Raw genomic sequence first — 19,752 nt, forward strand, 5'->3', positions numbered from 1 at the left:
TCTTTTCAAAAGTACCAATTTGAAGGATCATCTAAGTAAGTGATTCTACTTTCAGAAACTGTTGGCATTTTATCCATTCGTTTAGTATTTCTTGTGGCATTAACGTCCATATTGGGCACTGGTTTTACTTGTTCTAAGGGTAACAAACTCACATTTAGGTGATATAATCAGAAGTGAACATCACATAGTCATCATTGAATACTGTTGATCAGAGTTGATGTTTTGGGGGAGAATTACAAGAAATCCCAAATTCACATTCTTTTGAAATAGGCATGGGGCTTTGTAGTGAGCTCTGATCACAGTTTAGGTCCTGATGAAGGTAGACTTCATACTGTACACTTCTTAGGAATAACTGGGTGCATAAAATAAGCTATTCAGAACTAAATGCCATTCCAATTCAAATTCTGAAGGTATTTAAGTCTAAAATTTAAAAAGTATAACAAATTATAATATTCTCGTGACATTATTAATTAAGCACAGGGTAATGCAAATGATCCCAACATTTGTAATTATACTTCATGCAAATCATAATTGTCTGTATGGAGGTTTGAAATCTACTCACACCCACACTTCACGATTTAAATATAGAAATGTATTAGAAATGTACAGGGGTATCTCACAGTACATAGGGCAAGAGCATGATGGGCTCACGTGCACTTGGAACTGGGAGCTGCAGTTTCTCCATCTGTCTGCTTTAGTCACTCAGCGCAGACTTTCTCTGCTTTTCAACCACATGGAAGCCAGCAGAAGATGCTTACCCTGTAGCCCTTGATCTTCCTTTTCCTTTTAAGAGACCAGTCCATTTCCAAATTCCCAGCAAAGAATATCTGATTGCCCAGATTGAGTAAGATCCAATCAACTGTGGCCCTGGGACAGGGTGGGAAGGTACAATAGGAATGCCTGGGCTTTTTGGGGGGTGGGGTGGGGGGACAGCTGAGGGTCATTTGTGGTCTGAGTGGACACACAAAGGTATTTACCACCAAAGATAGGAATGTTCACTAGCCTGGAGAGACGTATGTGATGTTACTGTTTAGTTTAAAAAGTAGATTATAAAATCTCATGTGTAATAGGATCCCATTTTAATAAAGTGGGACCATGAGTGTGTGTATACATTAAATAATTTGAAACTACATATACTAAAATGCTAGCAGTGGTTATTGTGTTTTTTTCTTTATGCCTTTAGTTTGAATTTTATGCATGTGTGAATCTGCATTTAGTTTTTATACGTTTAGCAAAAACTTCAGATTTAGTATATAGAGTGTAATATAATGAAGTACCTATTATAATACCCATTATACCCATTATATTAGAACATTGGCCAATCTTATTTCACCTATTACGACTCTTTTGTCTTACTGTATATTTTATTGTAAATACATTTTATTTATAACTAAGAAATAAAGCAAACTTTTCCTTTTGAAAAAAAGAAGGTAGGTACTGTTTGAAATAGTGAACAATTGAGCTAACAATTTGAGAAAAAATGGAATTAAATTTATACTTAATATTTGTGCCAAAATAAATTCCAGTTGCATTAGATATTCAAATATTTTTTTTTCAAAAAAGAAACAATGAGTAGTAGAAGAAAATATAAGCAAACTTATTTGTAATCTAAAGATTGGTAGGTTAAACATAACGCAGCAACAAGAACTATATATAAAAATCACCATATACCAAATTAAAAGGCAAGTGAAAAGCCAGAAAAAAAAAATGTTGCATTTTGTTAGAAAATAATTGAAAAGCAAAAGACAAATATCTGTAAGGATAAATGGGTAATAGATATGAACAGGATGTCCCCAAAGAAGAAATAAAAATGGCTAATGAATGTATGAAAAAAAAATGGACTTACTAGTAATTGAAGGCACACACATAAAATAATGACAGTACCTGATTTTTCTCCTGAGAAATTGATACAGAACATACAAGGGAATAGCTACTCTCATAAACTATTGGAAATGTAGATTGGCAAAACCTTTCCTAAAGATTACCGACAATGCATATGAAAACCGAATTTGGAATACCTTTGGCCTAATAACTACACTTTTAGGAATTTATTGTGGCAATGAATGAAGATGTAGCTAAAAATGCATTTATCACAGTATTTTTTCTAACAGTTAAAAAAAAATAACCAACATGCCCCCAAATAGGGAATTGTTATAATAATTTTTAAGATTTTTGGCATATCTGTACAGTATTTTAAATAATATAGAATAATACTTAATGACATTTAAAATATATTTGGCATATTAAGACAAATTAGAAACAACTGGATAAAAAAAAAAGAAACAACTGGATGTCCACTGAAAGTGTTAACTGTGTTTATTTGGGGGTGTTGAGATTATGGCTGTTATTTTATTTATTTAATCTGATTTCTAACTTAGAAGCATGTATTTTGTAATAAGACAAACTATTTTATTTATTTACTATTTTAAAGATTTTATTTATTCATTCGTGAGAGACACAGGGAGAGAGGCAGAGACACAGGCAGAGGGAGAAGCGGGCTCCCTGCGGGGACCTGATGCAGGACTCGATCCCGGGACTCCAGGATCCCGCCCTGAGCTGAAGGCAGACGCTAAACCGCTGAGCACCCCAGGGATCCCTGAAGCAAACTATTTTAAAAATAGTGATTGTTTTTAAGCAGTGACTTGGAATATATATGCTTTAGCTCTTTCTAATGATGCTCTATGCTCTATCTATACAGCTTTACTGACTTGTTTTAAGATTTTCCATTTTTTCAAGAAGAAACTAAGGGAAAAAACTAAGTAGGTGGTGGTGGGGAAGGGTGTGAATTAGATTTATGGCCTGAAGTAAGTGGAAACTAAAAAGACAGCTGTTATTATTAGAAGACTTAGTGCCAAGAAATACTTTTATTTTATTAGAATTTAAAGTTGAATGTATTAAAATAGAATAGGGACTATTTGGCAAGAAGCTCTGTGCCACTGCAGTTTTAATCATTATAATTATGGCTGAGGGAACTAAAAATACATGCTGCAATTGTCTCTCAATGCCTTTTTTTTATCCTGGAAAAATTAGTTAAATAAGAAAATGAAGGTGTTGAAAATCAGTGAGAGATATTGATTATGGCAGATGTGTGTCCATTTCTATGCCTTACTAGTTTTAAAAACCTTTGCCTGTAGATATCAAAACAGGAATTAGCTACTCTGAGAAGCAGTTGGTTATGATAAATTATGACTGTTTAAGAGACCAAGAAATCTTTAGAAAAACTTTAATTAAAATTATCTCCAGGGACACCTGGGGGGCTCAGCAGTTGAGTGTCTGCCTCCGGCTCAGGCCGTGACCCCAGGGTCCCAGGATCGAGTCCCACATTGGGTCCCCGCAGGGAGCCTGCTTCTCCCTCCACCTGTGTCTCTGCCTCTCTCTGTGTGTCTCTCACGAATAAAAAAAAAAAAAAAGAAAGAAAGAAAGAAAATTATCTCCAGCATCCTCATCCCAATGCCCTGAAACAGTGTAATTCACATTTTTCTTTTTATACCCAAATTCCTTAGTGTGATGAAAGTTGTATTTAACTGACTTAATTGGATCAATCTATTTAATCTGATTCTGAGCCTGGATTATTTCCTTTTTGGTGACTTTTTGTTTTTGTTTGTTTGTTTAAGATTATATTTGGGAATTTAAATATCTTTTTGTTCAGCACAATGATATCGTAGAAAGCCTAGAATTGCATACAACATTTTGGTCATCCTGTGAGTGCCTGTTTGATGATGATATAAGGGCAATTACGTTTAAAGCAAAATTTCAAAAAAACACACCCTCCTTTGTGAAGATCTCAGATTTGGCAACACACCTGGAAGATAAGCATTCAGGTAAGATCTTTATATTCCTCATTTTAATATAAGCAAGGCAAGCTACCATTTGTGGGAAAAAATGTGTAATTAAATATGAAAGTTGGGCAGCCCGGGTGGCTCTGTGGTTTAGCGCCACCTTCAGCCCAGGGCGTGACCCTGGAGTCCCAGGATCAAGTCCTGCATTGGGCTCCCTGCATGGAGCCTGCTTCTCCCTCTGCCTGTGTCTCTGCCTCTCTCTCCCTGTGTCTCTCATGAATAATTAAGTAAAATCTTGGAAGGAAGGAAGGAAGGAAGGAAGGAAGGGAGGGAGGGAGGGAGGGAGGGAGGGAGGGAGGGAGGGAGGGAGGGAGGGAGGGAGGAAGGAAGAGGGAGGGAGGGAGGGAGGGAGGGAGGGAGGGAAATATAGATCAGTGTAAAGAGCTCAGCCAGATATTTGCATCTTCTTAGCTTTCTCCCTATAATCCTTTGAGGTTAAGTTGTAATTATTAAGGACCATTTAAAAATATTTTTTGCATACATGTACAAGTAGCTTATCACTTAATAAACCAGAAATAGAAAAATGACCCTAACCAGAGTCAGTTGATTGAGATAAGCATTTTATCAAGTTACTAAACTGTTATCTGTACATGGTTTTTAAATTTTAGCATTGATACAGAATGCATGCAATTTGCTTGCTGCCTTAGTAAAATGTAATAACAGACTTCCTGAACTCACCTATTTATGTGTGTGTGCATGTATGTGTATAAAATTCATCCTCAGAAACATACTACAGCTATGCAGAAGATTGCCTTTGGTGATGGATTTTATATACATACACGTTTTCCATGAACTTAATACCATTAAAGTAATTAATTTTGAGTGTAGTAGTAAAAGGAATATGTTTTAGGTTCAATATGCCATACACTTTGGAATGAAGAGAATAAAATGGTGAAAATGACTAGATAAGTTGATACAGTTTTAGCAGGAAATACTTTTCATTAAATTGTATTGGCTTCCTCAGTACAGAGATGATGCTAAAAGTGTGCTAACTCCTAGTAAAATGTGTAACAGATTAAACTGCATTTGAAACTATATTTAAGGTTGTTAAATGCCAACAATCAATAAATGTCCATGATCATCAATTTTGGAAATTAACAGAATGTTTTCTGGTGGCTACTGTAGCAATTGTTTTTAGAGGGGGAGTGAGGGTAGAAAAATATGGGATGTGCCTGTAAATTTATAGTTATGTAAGTTTTTTAATGAAGAAAATCTTCGGTCAAAGTTTTTTCTCAGAATTTGTGTGAGATTATCATTTTTGGTGCTTTTATGAAGGTTAAGTTATTAAGAATAACTCAGGAACTTTGGATCTTGGTACTAAATTTTAATATTATTCTGTCATTTACATTAATAACTTTCCAGCTTCTTATAGTTTTAGATTTTATTAAATGTTAGATGTGGTTTGAGTGAAGCAAGATTATTTTTACAGTTCTAAGAAAAAGAATCTGACCCAAAATGAAATGAGTTGAAACTCCTAAGAGATCACGTGTTACGAGTCTCAAGTATATTTCTAGGACTTTTTGCTAGCGTGCTATGCCCCCTTTTGGTCCATCCCCAGAATGTAAAAGCTGTGTCCATTTGTGTCCATAAGCAGAGCAGAAGATAACTGAGTGCTTTTCAAATATGGTTCAGAGCGTCAAATTTAAAATTATTTTTAACAGAATTTTTAGGGTATAATTTTTATACAGTGAACCACCCTCACTTGAAGTGTCCACATTCATACTGGTGAGTTGTGACACGAAACCCATGAAACCATCACCAGGCTGCCCCTTTGTAATGTCACCCTTTCCCGGGTACGTGCCCCCCCCCCCCCATCCCTCCAAGCAGCCCATCTGCTTTCTGTCCTTGGAAATTAGTTTGAATTTTCTATGATTTTATATACATGGAATCATACATTATGTACACTGTGTTGCTTGGCATTTTTAATTAAGTAAATTATTTTGTGACGTATCTGTGTTTTTGTGCACATAAGTTCATTCTTCTTTATTCTGTTGTACGAACGTACCATGATTTATCTATCTGTCCATCTGCTGATGGGCATCTGGGTCGTTTCCAGCTCTTAGCTCTTGTAAGTAGAGCTTCTATAAACATTCATGTTCAAGATGTTATATGGGCATAGTCTTTCTTTATTCCTGAGTAAATACCTAGTAGCTGAATAAGCTGAAGGTTATATGGTAGGTGCATGTTTAACTTTTTAAGAAACTGCCAAACTTTTCCAAAGTGGTTGTGGCATTTTGCATTTCCACCAAGCAGCGTGTGAGAATTCTGTTTTTCCCACATTCGTGTCAACACTTGGTATGGGCCTTCTTTATAATTTCTGTAATGATAAGTCATTGTGGTTTTAATTTGCATTTCCCTATTGGTTAATGATGTTGAACATTTTTTCATGGACTCAGTTGCCATCCATATGTCTTTGATGAAGTGTCAACTGAAATCTTTTGCCTACTTAAAAACAAAGGGTTGATTATTTTCTTATTATTGAATTTTGAGAGTTCTTTATATTCTGGGTAAAAATTATTTGTTATATATAGCCTTTGCAGATATGTTTTCCCAGTCTGTTACTAGTACGTTCATTCTTTTAACCAGGCCTTTTGAAGACCTTAAGTTCTGAATTCTGATGAACTCCCAATTTATCCATTTGTTCTTGTATGACTTATGCTCTTGATTTCCTAGTTAGAAAATATTTGCCTTACTGAGTGTCACAAGCATTTATATCCATATTGTTTTAGAAGTTCTAGAGTTTTAGGGTTCACATTTGGGTCCAGGATCTGTTTTGAGTTTAATTTTTGTATATTATGTGATGCATGGCTGGAAGCTCTATTCCTTTTTGCATACGAATACCCAGCTGTTTAAGCCCCATTTGTTGAAGAGATTGCCATTTTTCCAGTGAATTGTTTTTACCCCTTTGTTAAAATCAGTTGTCCACTTGTATGTGGTCTGTTTTTGGGCTTTCTCTTCTATTTTACTGATCTATTTGTCTATCTTTACACCAGTACCACATTATTTTGATCACTGTAGCTGTATAATATGCCTTAGAATCAGATCTCGTTTACCTTCCTTTTGTTCTTTTTCAAAGTAGTTTTGGCTATTCTGTGAATTTTACAGTTTCTCAATTTCCAGAAAAAAAGCCTGCAGGGATTGTTTTCAAGCTATGCATCAACTTGAGGGAGAATTGACATCTTAGTATTGAGTTTGCCAACCTATGAACAAAATATGTCTCTTATTTCTCTTAGCTGTGTTTTATAGTTTTCAGAAAACAGGGTTTTCATATCTTTTCTCAGACTTATTCCTGTTTTCTATTTTTCTGCTATTATAATAGGTGCTTTTTATTTTAAAAATATTTTTTTTTAAGATTTTATTTATTTATTCATGAGAGAGGCCGAGACACTGGCAGAGGGAGAAGCAAGCTTCATGCAGGGAGCCCAATGTGGGACTCAATCCCAGGATCATGCCCTGAGCCAAAGGCAGACGCTCAACCGCTGAGCCACCCAGGCGTCCCAATAGGTGCTTTTTAAAATTTCAGTTTTAATTGTTTGTTGCTATTATGTAAAAATATCTTTTTTTTTTTGTATATTGATCTCGTCTTTTGTAACCTTGCTAAACTCACTAAGCTCAATAGTAACTGTTTGGTAGATTTGAATTTTCTATATAGATGATCGTGTTATCTGTGAATAAAGAGTTTTATTTCTTCCTTTCCAGTCTGGATGCCCTTTATTTATTTTTCTCACCCCTTTGCATGTGATAACTTCTCTAATATAATATTGAAAAAAAGTTGTAAAAGCAAACGTTTTTACCTTGTTTCTGGTATTAGGGAGAAAACATTTGTTCTTCATTATTAAGTATGACGTTGACTTAGAGTTTTCCTGGATGCTCTGTCTGAAGCTGATGAAATTGCCTTTTATTCCTAGTTTGCTGAAAAACTTTTAAAATCAAGAATGAATGTTAGAATTTATCAGACACTCTTTCTCCATCAATTAAAGTGATCTTACAGTTTTTCTTTTGCAATCTTTTAATATAATTTATTGATTTTAGAATGTTAAAACAACTTTGCATTTATGAGGTAAATCCTACTTGGTCATGATGTGTCCTTTTTATATATTGCTGCATTTAATTTGCTAACATTTGTTAAGAATTTTTATGTCTGTGTTCATGAACGATAGATTTTTTTTTTTTCTTCTTGTAATAGCTTTTTCTGCTTTTGGTATTAGAATAATGCTCATGGAATGAGTTGGGATGTAGATCCTCCTCTTCAGTTTTCTGGAACAGTTTGTTTAGAATTAGAATGTTTTCTTCCTTACATGCTTGGTAGAAGTGAAGCTTCCTCAGTGAAGCCCTGTGGGCCTGAAGTTTTCTTTATTGGAAGATTTTAACTCTAATCGGGCAGTGGAGGAGCTACATTTCATTTGCTGTCATGGAGAAGTCAGCTGTCTTATCTACTGCGTACACAGAGCAGTTACCTTCTGGAATTAACGTAGAATTAGATTTTAAAATAAAAATCACCATCATGAACTCTAATAAAATAGGTGCTCACAGCTCTGAAGGTTTGGTTTGGGGGATGAGGCAGGGGTTGGGAATGTCCTTGCAAGCCCTCGAGGTGGGCTCCCCATTGGTAAGCCATGCAAAAGCTTTGTGCTGTTACAATCAGTTCCTGATAGGCTGTGTCAAAGGGGGCTGTTTAGCCACTTTTCATTTTCTTTATGTTCAGCTCTGAGGGCTGAAGTTGTAGTTTCTGCCATTGTTGATGTGTTTTTGAGACAGAAATGGAGAGAACATAGGGAAGTACAAGCAACTTTTTTCCTAATCTGCTTCACAATTAAAGGAGCGGGATAGGGAGCTCAACATGAGAGAATTTCCCAGGAGGGTCTGCTCTCTTCACAAAGCTTAAGAGAAGCTGGATGGGGTGAGGCAGTGGCTGGCCCCTTGTCAAGAAATGAGGGTGCCTACTCAGCAACTGGCCCTATCATCAGCAGAATGTCAGGGCCCAGCAGGCTGGAAGCCCCTTGAAAGCAGAGTCCACATTAATCACGAACTTTTCATTCTTTTATAGAGATGTGTACATTTAGAAAATGTGTGGAGTGATGTTAACATCCTTCTAAAATTATGGAATTCTTTCATTAATTTCTTAGTGATACAACATGTCTGTGGAAAAGTGTGATGTACAGTGTGCTATAGTTTATTAGGTACGCTGACCACTACACACTCTTGTCATTCATGTAGGGATGGAGGGCATGCTTGGAGAAGGTGGCGAAACAGTCTCTGGGCGCCGAGAGACTAAAGCAAACAGAAGGACTTAGGAATAGGACAGTCACCATTAGCAGGACTCTTGAAGAGATAATCCCAAAAAGAGAACAGGTAGCCAGAAGGATGAGCTCCTGACCTGTAGTGTCCTGCCAACTAAAAGGATGAAGAAAGGATCCCTGGGTGGTGCAGCGGTTTGGCGCCTGCCTTTGGCCCAGGGCGCGATCCTGGAGACCCGGGATCGAATCCCACATCGGGCTCCCTGCATGGAGCCTGCTTCTCCCTCTGCCTGTGTCTCTGCCTCTCTCTCTCTATCTGTGACTATCATAAATAAATAAAAATTAAAAAAAAAATAAAATAAATAAAAGGATGAAGAAGCAAATCCAAAGACTTAACAAAGGCTTTCAACTGAATCTGGAGAGGAAGGGAGAAGATAAACTCAGATGAACTCACACCTCACTAGTATACAATAAGACAAAGGTAAATTAGAAAATGGCAGATAGCAGATACCCGGTATTTGTTTAACAGGTGAATTTATGAGCCAGTGAGTGAACATGCTCGAGGTCCTGGTGAGTCACACATTTGGTAAATGAGGACTCTCCATGCTCACATGCTCTATACCAACGCCCAGAGTATGGATGGTGACGGGCAGGAAACTGAAAGGAAAGATTAAAAAGAGGATAAGCTAGTGGTATATTATTTTTGGATAAAGTACAGACTGGAAGAATAACTGACCTGCTGTTTGGCTTTCAGCAATGATCAATTAAAAAAGAAGAGAGGATGGGAAGAGACAGGATCGCAGCTAGTTTTAAGTGTTTTGAAGGGATTTCTACTGAAAGAGGGATCGACCTTATTTTGCATGACTCCGCAGGACAGGGGGGGAAGAAAACAGCCACCCGTGCAGCCAAACTAGCCAAATAAATCTTCACTCTTAGTTACAGGCAGCTCACCTCTCACTTTCTAGAGTAAACCCTGAAGCCACAAGTGAGTGAGATTGTCCGGGGAAAGAATGAAGGAGGGAAGACCATGAACGAGTCCTTGGGCACATCCTCTAAGTGGCCTCATTCAACCGTATCATTAACCATGTCCATAAATGAAAGTTATAATTTACAAATACTTCTTTCTGTCTCTTGTAGGAGTGATTCTAATCAAAGCCCAGATTTTAGAGCTAGTGATTCCTATCACAGCAGGTCAGAAGATAGCTCTAAATGCCCGCAGCTCCCTGAGGAACATCCTCTCTTCCCTTCCGGACATGGTATATACTGGCTGTGCAAAATGTGGGTTGGAACTGGAAACAGACAAGAACAAGATCTACAAACAGTGTTACAGCTGCTTGCCGTTTACTATGAAGAAGCTATACTACAGGTGAGGCAGCCGGGCGAGCCAGTGGGATGGACAGTATTTTATTATATGACTGGACATGACCAAAAAATTGCATATATCAATTCTTACTTTCTAATCAGGACTAACTAGACCTAGTCCAAGAGAATAACTTTTTCCCCCTGAGTGATAAATGGCTATTTCCAAAAGCAAAAATTATCTAGTAATTGTAACAGGGATCTTTAAAAGCAGTATTTAGAAGAGTTGATTGTCTTTTAGCAGCTCTATTGAAGAAAATTTTTACTTGGTTTATATATTTTTTAAAGATTTTATTTGTTTATTCATGAGAGACACAGAGAGAGGCAGAGACACAGGCAGAGGGAGAAGCAGGCCCCATGCAGGGAGCACGATCCTGGGACCCCGGGGTCATGCCCTGAGCTGAAGGCGGACGCTCCACCGCTGAGCCACCCGCCCCTACTTGGTTTATATTTTTAACCAAGATCTAAATGGCTCATAAGAAACTGAATCCCATACTTTACCATTTAATTGGAATATAAAGGTTAAAAGTGTTCTCTGATCTAATGTCTTAGTGTGGAAGCTAATAAAATGTTTACTAACTTTTCTGTGCCTCAGGTTTTCCAACTTCACTTTAGAGATTGAGGATTGCAAGTGTTCTTTAGTAAAATGGCAGACCAGCTAGGTGAAAAATACATTTTTCAAATAATCCAAGTCTTGGATAAACTTTTTCTTTTTACCTTGTAAAAAATATGCCCTTATATGCCTTTGGATGCCTTTATAAAATAGCCATCAGTGTTTTCTTTTTTTTTTTTCTTTTTTAAAGATTTTATTTATTTATTCATGAGAGACACAGAGAGAGAGAGGCAGAGACACAGGTGGAGGGAGAAGCAGGCTCCCTGTGGGGAGGCCAATGCGGGACTTGATCCCGGGACCCCAGGATGATGCCCTGAGCCGAAGGCAGATGCTCAACCACTGAGCCACCCAGGTGTCCTTAGCCATCAGTATTTTGTGCTGTTTTTTTTTTTTTTTTAAAGATTTTATTTATTTATTCATGAGAAACAGAGAGAGAGAGAGGCAGAGACACAGGCAGAGGGAGAAGCAGGCCCCATGCAGGAAGCCCAATGTGGGACTCGATCCCAAGATCCCAGGATCACGCCTTGGGCCGAAGGCAGGTGCTAAACCGCTGAGCCACCCAGGGATCCCCTTTGTGCTCTTCTCTATTTCTAAATACTACAGTGCCTAAAAACTAAATGCAAATGTATTCAGCATGTTATCATGGTATACATTAAGCACGTTTCCAGAAGCTGAATCCATAAGCCTTATTTTCCTTTCCGTACGTGTGTTATAAATAAGCAAATGAATTTTGCTCTTACTCTGAACGTTGCTTTTATGGAAAAGAAAATTAAGATGCATATGCTATATAAGAAGTGTAATGAATTAAAATTGATTTCTGATCAATAGTCAAGGTTCCTTACAGAGTGTATATGTTATTTTGTGTCATTCTTAATGTTCTAATGAATGTAATTATTTATTGGACAAAAATGTTACCCAGTAAATATCCCTCATGGAGAAGACAGACTTTGAATCTTCAGTCGAAAGAATAACTGTTCCCGAGAAGGAACAGGACTTCACAGACCAGTATCCCCTGATTAGGGTGTGACCTAGGATGAGGTATTGCGGGTGGAGTCCTCCGCTGTAGTGCCATGGAGGTGCTCCTGGTCCAGAAGCCCATGGGCCTAGCCTGGGCTGCTGGGTCTTGCTTGAACCCTGCGAGCAGTAGTCTCTAGTCTTCAGTCCATCTCTGCGCAGCCGCCAGGGCGACCACTGCCTGACCTACACACCTTCCAGCACTTTCCAGCACACTCTCCCCTGCAGCCTCATCTTCGGCCGTGCTTTCCCTTGCTCGCGTGTTCCAGCCCCCGGCCCTTCTTCCAGTTCCTCAGACACGCCGAGGTTCTTCTCCTTGCTCTTCCCTGCGTGTCCCTGCCTCCACCTGATTCCACAGGGTTCCTCCATGTCTTAGTGGCACTTCATCGAGGAGCCTTCTGAATCCCACCCGTATTTTCCATTAGGGCACCGTGCGTGTACTCCTGCAGCTTGTGCTTGTCCCGTATGCTGTCTTCTCTCAAAAACATCTTTCCTGGGACAGGATTCACGCAGCATCGAATGAACCCATCTAAATGGGACGATCGGTGGCTTGAGTATATTCACAGGGCTGTGCCTCGGTCACCACGGCCCCTTTTAAGAGACATTTTCATCACCCGGGATCCCCGTTCCCATCACTTCTCCCCTCCCCACAGCCCAGCATCTGGACAGTTCCCACATTTGGCTGCTATCCTATGATAACCGTTGTGAACATCTGGGTACAGATGTTCAGTGGGCGTATGTTTTAGAACTGCTGTGTCGTCTGGTAACTCTATGTTTAATTTTTTGAGGAACTGCCAAACTGGTTTCCAAAACTGTTGCACAATTTTGCATTCTTACCAGGAATGTGTGAAGTTTCTGCACATCCTTGCCAACGTATTTTATTATCTGTTTTCCTTTCTGTTGCTTGTGCTTTTAAAAGGTACCATATCTAAGAAAGGTATCATCCCTAAGCTGAGATCATGGAGATTTACTCCTACATTTTCCTATAAAGATTTTATAATTTTAACTCTTTACAGATAGGGCCACGACGTATTTTTGAGTTAATGTGAGGAAAGGGTCCAACTTCATTCTTTAACATGTGAATATCCAGTTGTCCCAGCAGGGTTTGTTGAAAAGACGAGTGTATCCCTGTGAAGTCACCTTGGCACCACTGTTAAACCAAACTTGTGTGCTCCTCGAGTGAAGGACCCAGATCCGTCTTGTTTGCCAGTTGTGTTCCCAGCGCTTGGCACATAGTACATATTGAGCGTGTGTTTGCTGAGGTGAAGAACGGAGGCGGACAGAGCACGGGGAAAGAGTAGAGTCAAAAAAGAGGAAAGACCTAGAATCATCATGTGGGCAAAAGGAGAAGTAGATTTTTGAGGGAGAACCAGTAGTGTTGTTTGAGCTGTTACAATAAGTTCCTCTATCGTCACCAGTCTGTTTCCAAACTCTGTTCTTGGGGCCCCTGTGTGGTTCAGTCAGCTGAAGGTCTGAATTGATTCCCACTCAGGTCGTGATCTCAGGGTCATGGGATCAAGCCGTGTGTTGGGTTCCCTGCTCAGCGAGGAGTCTGCCTGTCCCTTTCCCTCTGCTCCTCCCTCTGCTTAGACTCCCTCTCTCTCTCAAATTAAAAAAAAAAAAAAGTGTTCTTAATTTTATTTTAACAATTTTTAAAAGAGGTAATATAACCATGGTAAAAATAGAAACTGTAAAGGAAGATATAAAGCAAAAGGTAGGGACACCCGGGTGGCTCAGCGGTTGAGCACCTGCCTTCGGCCCAGTGTGTGAGCTCAGGTCCCGGGATCGAGTCCCGTGTCGGGCTCCCTGCATGGAACCTGCTTCTCCCTCTGCCCGTGTCTCTGCCTCTTTCTGTGTGTCTCTCATGAATAAATAAATAAATAAAATCTTTTTTTAAAAAAAATAAGCAAAAAGTTCCTCCCCATGTACCCCATCCACCATCCATGCTGCTTCCATGGTCGTAGGAGGTTCTTGTATGTTCTTCTAATAATTTATTATGCTCATACCAACACACATATATCCTTTCCTTTAAAAATACATAAATAGAATAATATTGTCCATTTTGTTTTATTCATATTGTTCCTTAGAGTGCATAATGACATCCCTTCCCTAATAGCACTTATAAACCTTCATCATTCTTTTTAACAACCACTTAGTATTCCACTGTAGGACATATTGAATATTATTTATCAATAGGGAACTATTTATCAATAGTTGTATTGATAAATACAATACTTGTAAAGCAGTCTGGTTTTAATAGGCAAGAATACAGTGGGGAAAAATAACTTGAAGTTGTGATTGCGAAATATTGCGATTATTATCTTTATTTTTATTTGTAAAATTAATTCACACAACAGTGTAAACATAGGCTTTCTTATATTAGTATTTGAAATTTTAAAATGAACATAGAATAAGCCTAATTTATTAATTTATCGTTTGAAACTCTTAAAAAGAAGAGCCCTTCTTTTTTTCCCTAAGATGTTTCAGAACATCCTAGAGTTGTTTTAGGAATTAAAATGAACCCTGCATAAAAGCCCAGTGCTCGGGCAGCCTGGGGGCTCAGCAGTTTAGCGCCGCTGTCAGGGCGTGACCCTGGGGTCCTGGGATTGCGTCCTGCGTTGGGCTCCCCACAGGGATCCTGCTTCTCCCTCTGCCTGGGTCTCTGTGTCTCTCATGAATAAATAAATACAATCTTTAAAACAACAACAACAACCCAGTGCTCTTTGGAATTTCACTGTATTCAAGCATTTCCTTAGTTGGAAGGCGTTCCTGAGGCCGCGTGTCCCTGTCCCATAGGCCAGCTGTAATGACCGTGGCTGACGGAGGGTGTAACGTGGGCATCCGGGTGGGATCTCAGCTGATGGAGAAGATGCTTCTCAACATTCCTCCCGACTGGCTCCGCAGAGTTATAGGTGAGATAGCCACGGCTGCGGGGCGGGTGGCGGTGCTGGAACCACTCATGCGTGGGGGTGGATGGCACCGTGGATCAGAACGGACCTCAGGGGCTTTTCTGTCCGCGTAAAGGCAGAGGTGTGATTAGCTGGAGGGGGACGAGGAGCATGTTTGCTGCAGGGGAAGACTTGGTCCGCACGGCCAGGGAGCCCTGTGTGTGGTGGGCCCAGTCGCCTGCTTGCCGCCGGGGTTACGGGGCCCGTGGGCCTGCCCCGGCCGCGCTAGTGTGTCCCGGCTCCAGGCTTGGCCAAGGTCGCAGGCTCAGGACCAGGGCCCAGTGTGGCGCGGCCTGTGCGTGGGCTGCCCGCCCTCTGAGCCCCCGCGCCCGCTCCCCTCGCCCAGGCCCCCCGAGGCCCACAAGCGCCAGCTCCCACCACTGGTTATTTCATTTATTTGAAGGGAGAGCGAGCGGGAGTGGGAGCAGCAGGTGGGGCAGAAGCGGGCTCCCTGGGGGCAGGGACCCCATCCCAGGCCCCGGAGATCGTGACCCAAGCCCAACCATCCGAGCCCCGGGGCCCAGTCCCCGCTGAGGAGCCCTGGCGCACCAGGCCCGCTGGGCCGACCACACGGGCACTGTCGGGCCTCAGAGCAGCTCAGCGCTGGGGTCGGAGCGGGCGAGGGTGGGGCAGGGCCAGGCGCCCAGGGGGCAGCGGAGCCTTGGCCATGCGCTTCACGTGTCCGTGTCCCTGTGTCCCCCAGCGCCTTGGGCCGAGGTCACCTATGGCGCGGTGGCCGCAGACCTGTTGCACTCACTGCTGGCGGCCGGCGCGGCGCCGTGGCTCCTGCAGGTGCACAGCCTGTTCGTGCTGGACGACAACAGCTGCCCGCTGCAGCAGGAGTGCTCCCTGCTGGATTTCCACCCCGACGCCCGCGCCGAGGACGTGGCAGGTCCTTCGAGGACCACGCTGGAGTCGTGTGCCTTGTGGAATAAATGAAGGACGGGGCTTTCCCTTGGGGTTTTAAATATATATGTGTATTTTGTATGGAGAAATGTGATATATCTATACATTAAAACTTTTTTTCTAAGAACATTCATTGAGGTTTTTGGCTTCTTTTTTTGGTGTTTCCCTCTCCTGCTTCTAGAGGAAGGATGTAAGTGATAAGGACTCTGCGTAGCCGTTCCCTGGGGAGGAAGGGTTCCTGTGCTGGTCCCTGCTCTGTGCCAGCGGGCGCCGCACCAGCCCCAGGGCACAGGCTGGAGGACGGGGCAGCTGCTGCTCTGCCGCGCTCACCCTCCGTCCTGCTCTAATTAGCTGGGGATGCCCAACAGTTTCCCCAATTGTGACCCAGATGGCAACGAGTTGGTTTGTGTAAGCCTGCGTTTTGACACAAGCATTTCTTTCTCTAAAGAAGCATGCGAAATGAGGGAAACGACATCCTGCTTCAACTCATTTTGCAAAAGGAGGAAGAGAGTCGTGGTGTTAGTTCATTTTCAGAAGCTTAGCGCCTTCTGAGTTTACGTATTACTAAAGAGCATTCAGTGATTTGTTCTCTCGCCGAGACTGTAGAAGCAGCTCATCTAAACTGGCAGTCGCGGCTGAGGACGGTGCAGTGGCCCTCGCCCAGACGCGTGCAGTATGCTGCGGGCTCATTGATTGAAAACATTGCTTGAAAATAACTAAATTCATGAAGAAACGAACAAGTTTGTTTTACCATAATGTGCTTTACAAAATTCTTGTGGTTCATTGCAATTGTTTTCTCTCATTCAGGGTTGCTTTTTCTTTCTTTCTTTCTTTCTTTCTTTCTTTCTTTCTTTCTTTCTTTCTTCTTTCTTTCTTTCTTTCTTTCTTTCTTTCTTTCTTTTCTTTCTTTCTTTCTTTCTTTCTTTCTTTCTTTCTTTCTTTTTCTTTCTTTTCTTTCTTTCTTTCTTTCTTTTTCTTTCTTTTCTTTCTTTCTTTCTTTCTTCTTCTTCTTCTTCTTCTTCTTCTTCTTCTTCTTCTTTTTGTAACTTGGCTTTTCTAAAAATGAAACTCAGGGGTTTTGTATTCTCCTCAAAGTAACGTGCAAAAATGTGTGCAAGAGAGTGCGTACACACAGACGGACGTCTTCCTGTAGAGGAGGTGAGTAGTTCTCAGCAAATCCTCCCAGGTCCTTGACCAACAGAGGGGGCAGAGGGGGGGCGGAGGGACAAGCGCTCTGCTTGGTGAGTGAATTCTTGGGGGAGGGGATGAATCAGATGATTGCAGTTTTTTTTTTTTAAGATTTTATTTATTTATTCATGAGAGACAGAGAGAGGCAGAGATACAGGCAGAGGGAGAAGCAGGCCCCACGCAGGGAGCCCGACGTGGGACTTGATCCTGGGTCTCCAGGATCACGCCCTGGGCTGAAGGCGGCGCTAAACCGCTGAGCCACTGGGGCTGCCCTGATTGCGGGGTTTTATCTAGCCCCCAGGATGAAAGTAGAAGAGTTGTCCCCGTGCTGTCCCTACAGACACTAACATTCAAACAAGAGTTGGCTCTCCCAGGAAATCCCCGCGATGGGTGGGGAGCCTCCAGCCCAGAGCCACCGTCTTCCAAGCCAGGCTCTCTCTGGGCTAAAGGACGGTGGAGGCAAGTCTGGAATTCTGATGTGGAGGCTGCGCAGTGAGTGTCGGCCCATGGGGAGTGCCGTTCCCTTAAACTCGCCCTTCCCCGTGGTCCCCGAGGTGCGGCTTGACCTCTCATCCCCAGAACAGCCCTGGAGGAGATGCCTCGGCACCGTCTTCGCTTGGGGAGACGTCTCCAAGGCACTTGGGGAGCCTAGAACAGCAGGTCACACCAACGGCCCCTCACAGCTCTTGGTACCTCGTTCACAAGTTAACCCATCTTTCCAGGAACCCTAATTTGAGCTGAAAATAACTTCCTTCTGTCCCGAGGCAATTATCATGTATTTAATTAAACAAATCGCCATCACTCCCAGGCGTATTCCTTACCCGAGGAGACGCGCAGGTAAGTACATCTAACCTACTCCACGGATTTTTATGAAACTCAGTCAGCTAGCCCAAGAATGTCAGCCGCCCCGGCAGCCCTGTGTCTGGCAGTGCTATGGTAGGCGTTTTAGGGAAATCTCATTTTTCTTTTTTTTTTTTTTAAGATTTTATTTATTCATAGAGACACAGAGAGAGAGAGGGAGAAGCAGGCTCCATGCAGGGAGCCTGATGTGGGACTCGATCCCGGGACCCCGGGGTCATGCCCTGAGCCAAAGACAGGTGCTAAACTGCTGAGCCACCCAGGGGTCCCCCGAAATCTCATTTTCACCTCCTGACAGGTCAGCTGAGAGGGAAGCTCTCCCGCCTTAGAGAACCATGGATGCTTGACATTAACACGTGCAGTTTCTCCACGGCTGTTAGAGGCGCTCGGCTTTCCCTATTGAGAGCTGTGCGGACTTTCCTCTTATATCTTGGGGGCTTTTTTGGGGAAGGAGTGTTCTGATTTTCAAGAAGGGTGACAAAATTGCACACGTGATCCACCCTGCGGACTTCTGCTGAACTCACACTAGCTTGAGCCAAAAAGGGGGAAATGGTGGCTCTTGTAACAGGTAGCAGTAGCTTAAAGCACAGTTCCATCCATTGGCTTAAAGTTTGGTTACCCCACCCCATTAATTCTTTCTTTCCCTTCCCTTCAGTTTCTCCCCGTGACCTGTTGGCTCCCCTTCTCCCATCATGTTTCTTTTTCCCTTTCCTGGCCTTTCCCTCCTGTGAGCTTCCCCTCCTCTGTCTCTCTCTGCCCTATCTTTCCTGCCCGTCCACATGGAGGAAAAATGGCAATAGGAAACCCCAAACCTCTTTATAGAAAAAGAGACTCTTTTTTTTTGTGAGTGTCCAGATAGCAAATTTCATGGAAGGACTCAGACTTAGTCTGTTAGGTTACCCATCCTCCCCCGGGGCCAGGGGTGCATGTGGCACTGGGGTTGAAAGGGCTAGAACCACACAGAATGAAAGCCTTTCCATAAGGGAAGCGGAATTCAGGGCAGACACAAACCTGTTGTTACAACGGAAGATGCAAGAAGGCTTCACAGAGGAACTCATTAACCTGCATTTTTAGTTTTGCGTGAGTGGGGGTGGGGTGGGCAAAGGGAGAGAGAGAATCTGAAGCTGGCTCATGCGGGGCCCAGTGTGGAGCCCAATATGGGGCTCAATCTCATGACCCTGACCCCGAGATTGTGACCTGAGCCGATATCAGGAGTCGGACACTTAACCGCTAAGCCACCCAGGTGCCCCGAACCTGCTTTTCAAAATATGAGATGTTTGCCACGAAAACTGTGACGTGCATGAAGTAGTGTAGTGTACTTGGGAAGATGCAACATCTCAAGTGGGGCTGAGGAAGTGAAACCCCCCGAGAACGCATGGGGGGGTACCTAAGTCACTAAGGACAGGACATCTCTGAAGAAACCCTGACCTGCAAAGCAAGGGAGTCTCGATAGGTTCAGTTTGGCGTTGAGAGTACTGGCGTGGCGCACGGCGCGGCGTCACATAGCTTGGTGGATTCTGGTGACACGCTGGGATCCTGTACGGATGCTTCAGCCTTAGAGCAGAGGACACGAGGGCCGGGAAACCAGAGCCGAGTCCCGCATCCCCAGACTGGGGTCGCCAGTGGCATCCAGACTTCGAAATACGGTTTGTTACGACTGAAGATGCATCTGGAAGTTGGGTCGACAGCACTACCCTGACACTTGACTTTGTGAAATGCACACTCGTGGAGCTGGGAGCAGGTGAGAGGAGGGCTTTTACCTCACCTGCTGTTGTGCCGAGGAGTAGAGT

At 42.4% G+C, this 19,752-nt stretch overlaps 1 protein-coding gene across 11 annotated transcripts in view; it reads left to right on the top strand.

Annotated features, from left to right (window-relative positions):
* SHLD2 (shieldin complex subunit 2) overlaps positions 1 to 16,045 on the top strand; it is a 77,517-nt gene extending 61,472 nt beyond the window's left edge. For 7 of the 11 annotated variants that reach the window (XM_038534538.1, XM_038534535.1, XM_038534541.1 and 4 more), the window contains 4 exons: positions 3,615 to 3,821; positions 10,214 to 10,442; positions 14,859 to 14,974; positions 15,714 to 16,045. In XM_038534538.1, the coding sequence (XP_038390466.1) occupies positions 3,615 to 3,821; positions 10,214 to 10,442; positions 14,859 to 14,974; positions 15,714 to 15,949 (788 nt within the window). In that variant the 3' untranslated portion in view covers positions 15,950 to 16,045. Of the gene's footprint in view, positions 1 to 3,614; positions 3,822 to 7,336; positions 9,558 to 10,213; positions 10,443 to 14,858; positions 14,975 to 15,713 lie in introns of those variants that run through there. The other 4 variants (XM_038534542.1, XM_038534545.1, XM_038534543.1 and 1 more) reach the window with 4 other exon arrangements.
* Positions 16,046 to 19,752: the final 3,707 nt, after the last annotated feature.

The sequence above is a fragment of the Canis lupus genome, chromosome 4 (assembly GCF_011100685.1).
Source record: "Canis lupus familiaris isolate Mischka breed German Shepherd chromosome 4, alternate assembly UU_Cfam_GSD_1.0, whole genome shotgun sequence".
Taxonomy (NCBI): domain Eukaryota; kingdom Metazoa; phylum Chordata; class Mammalia; order Carnivora; family Canidae; genus Canis; species Canis lupus.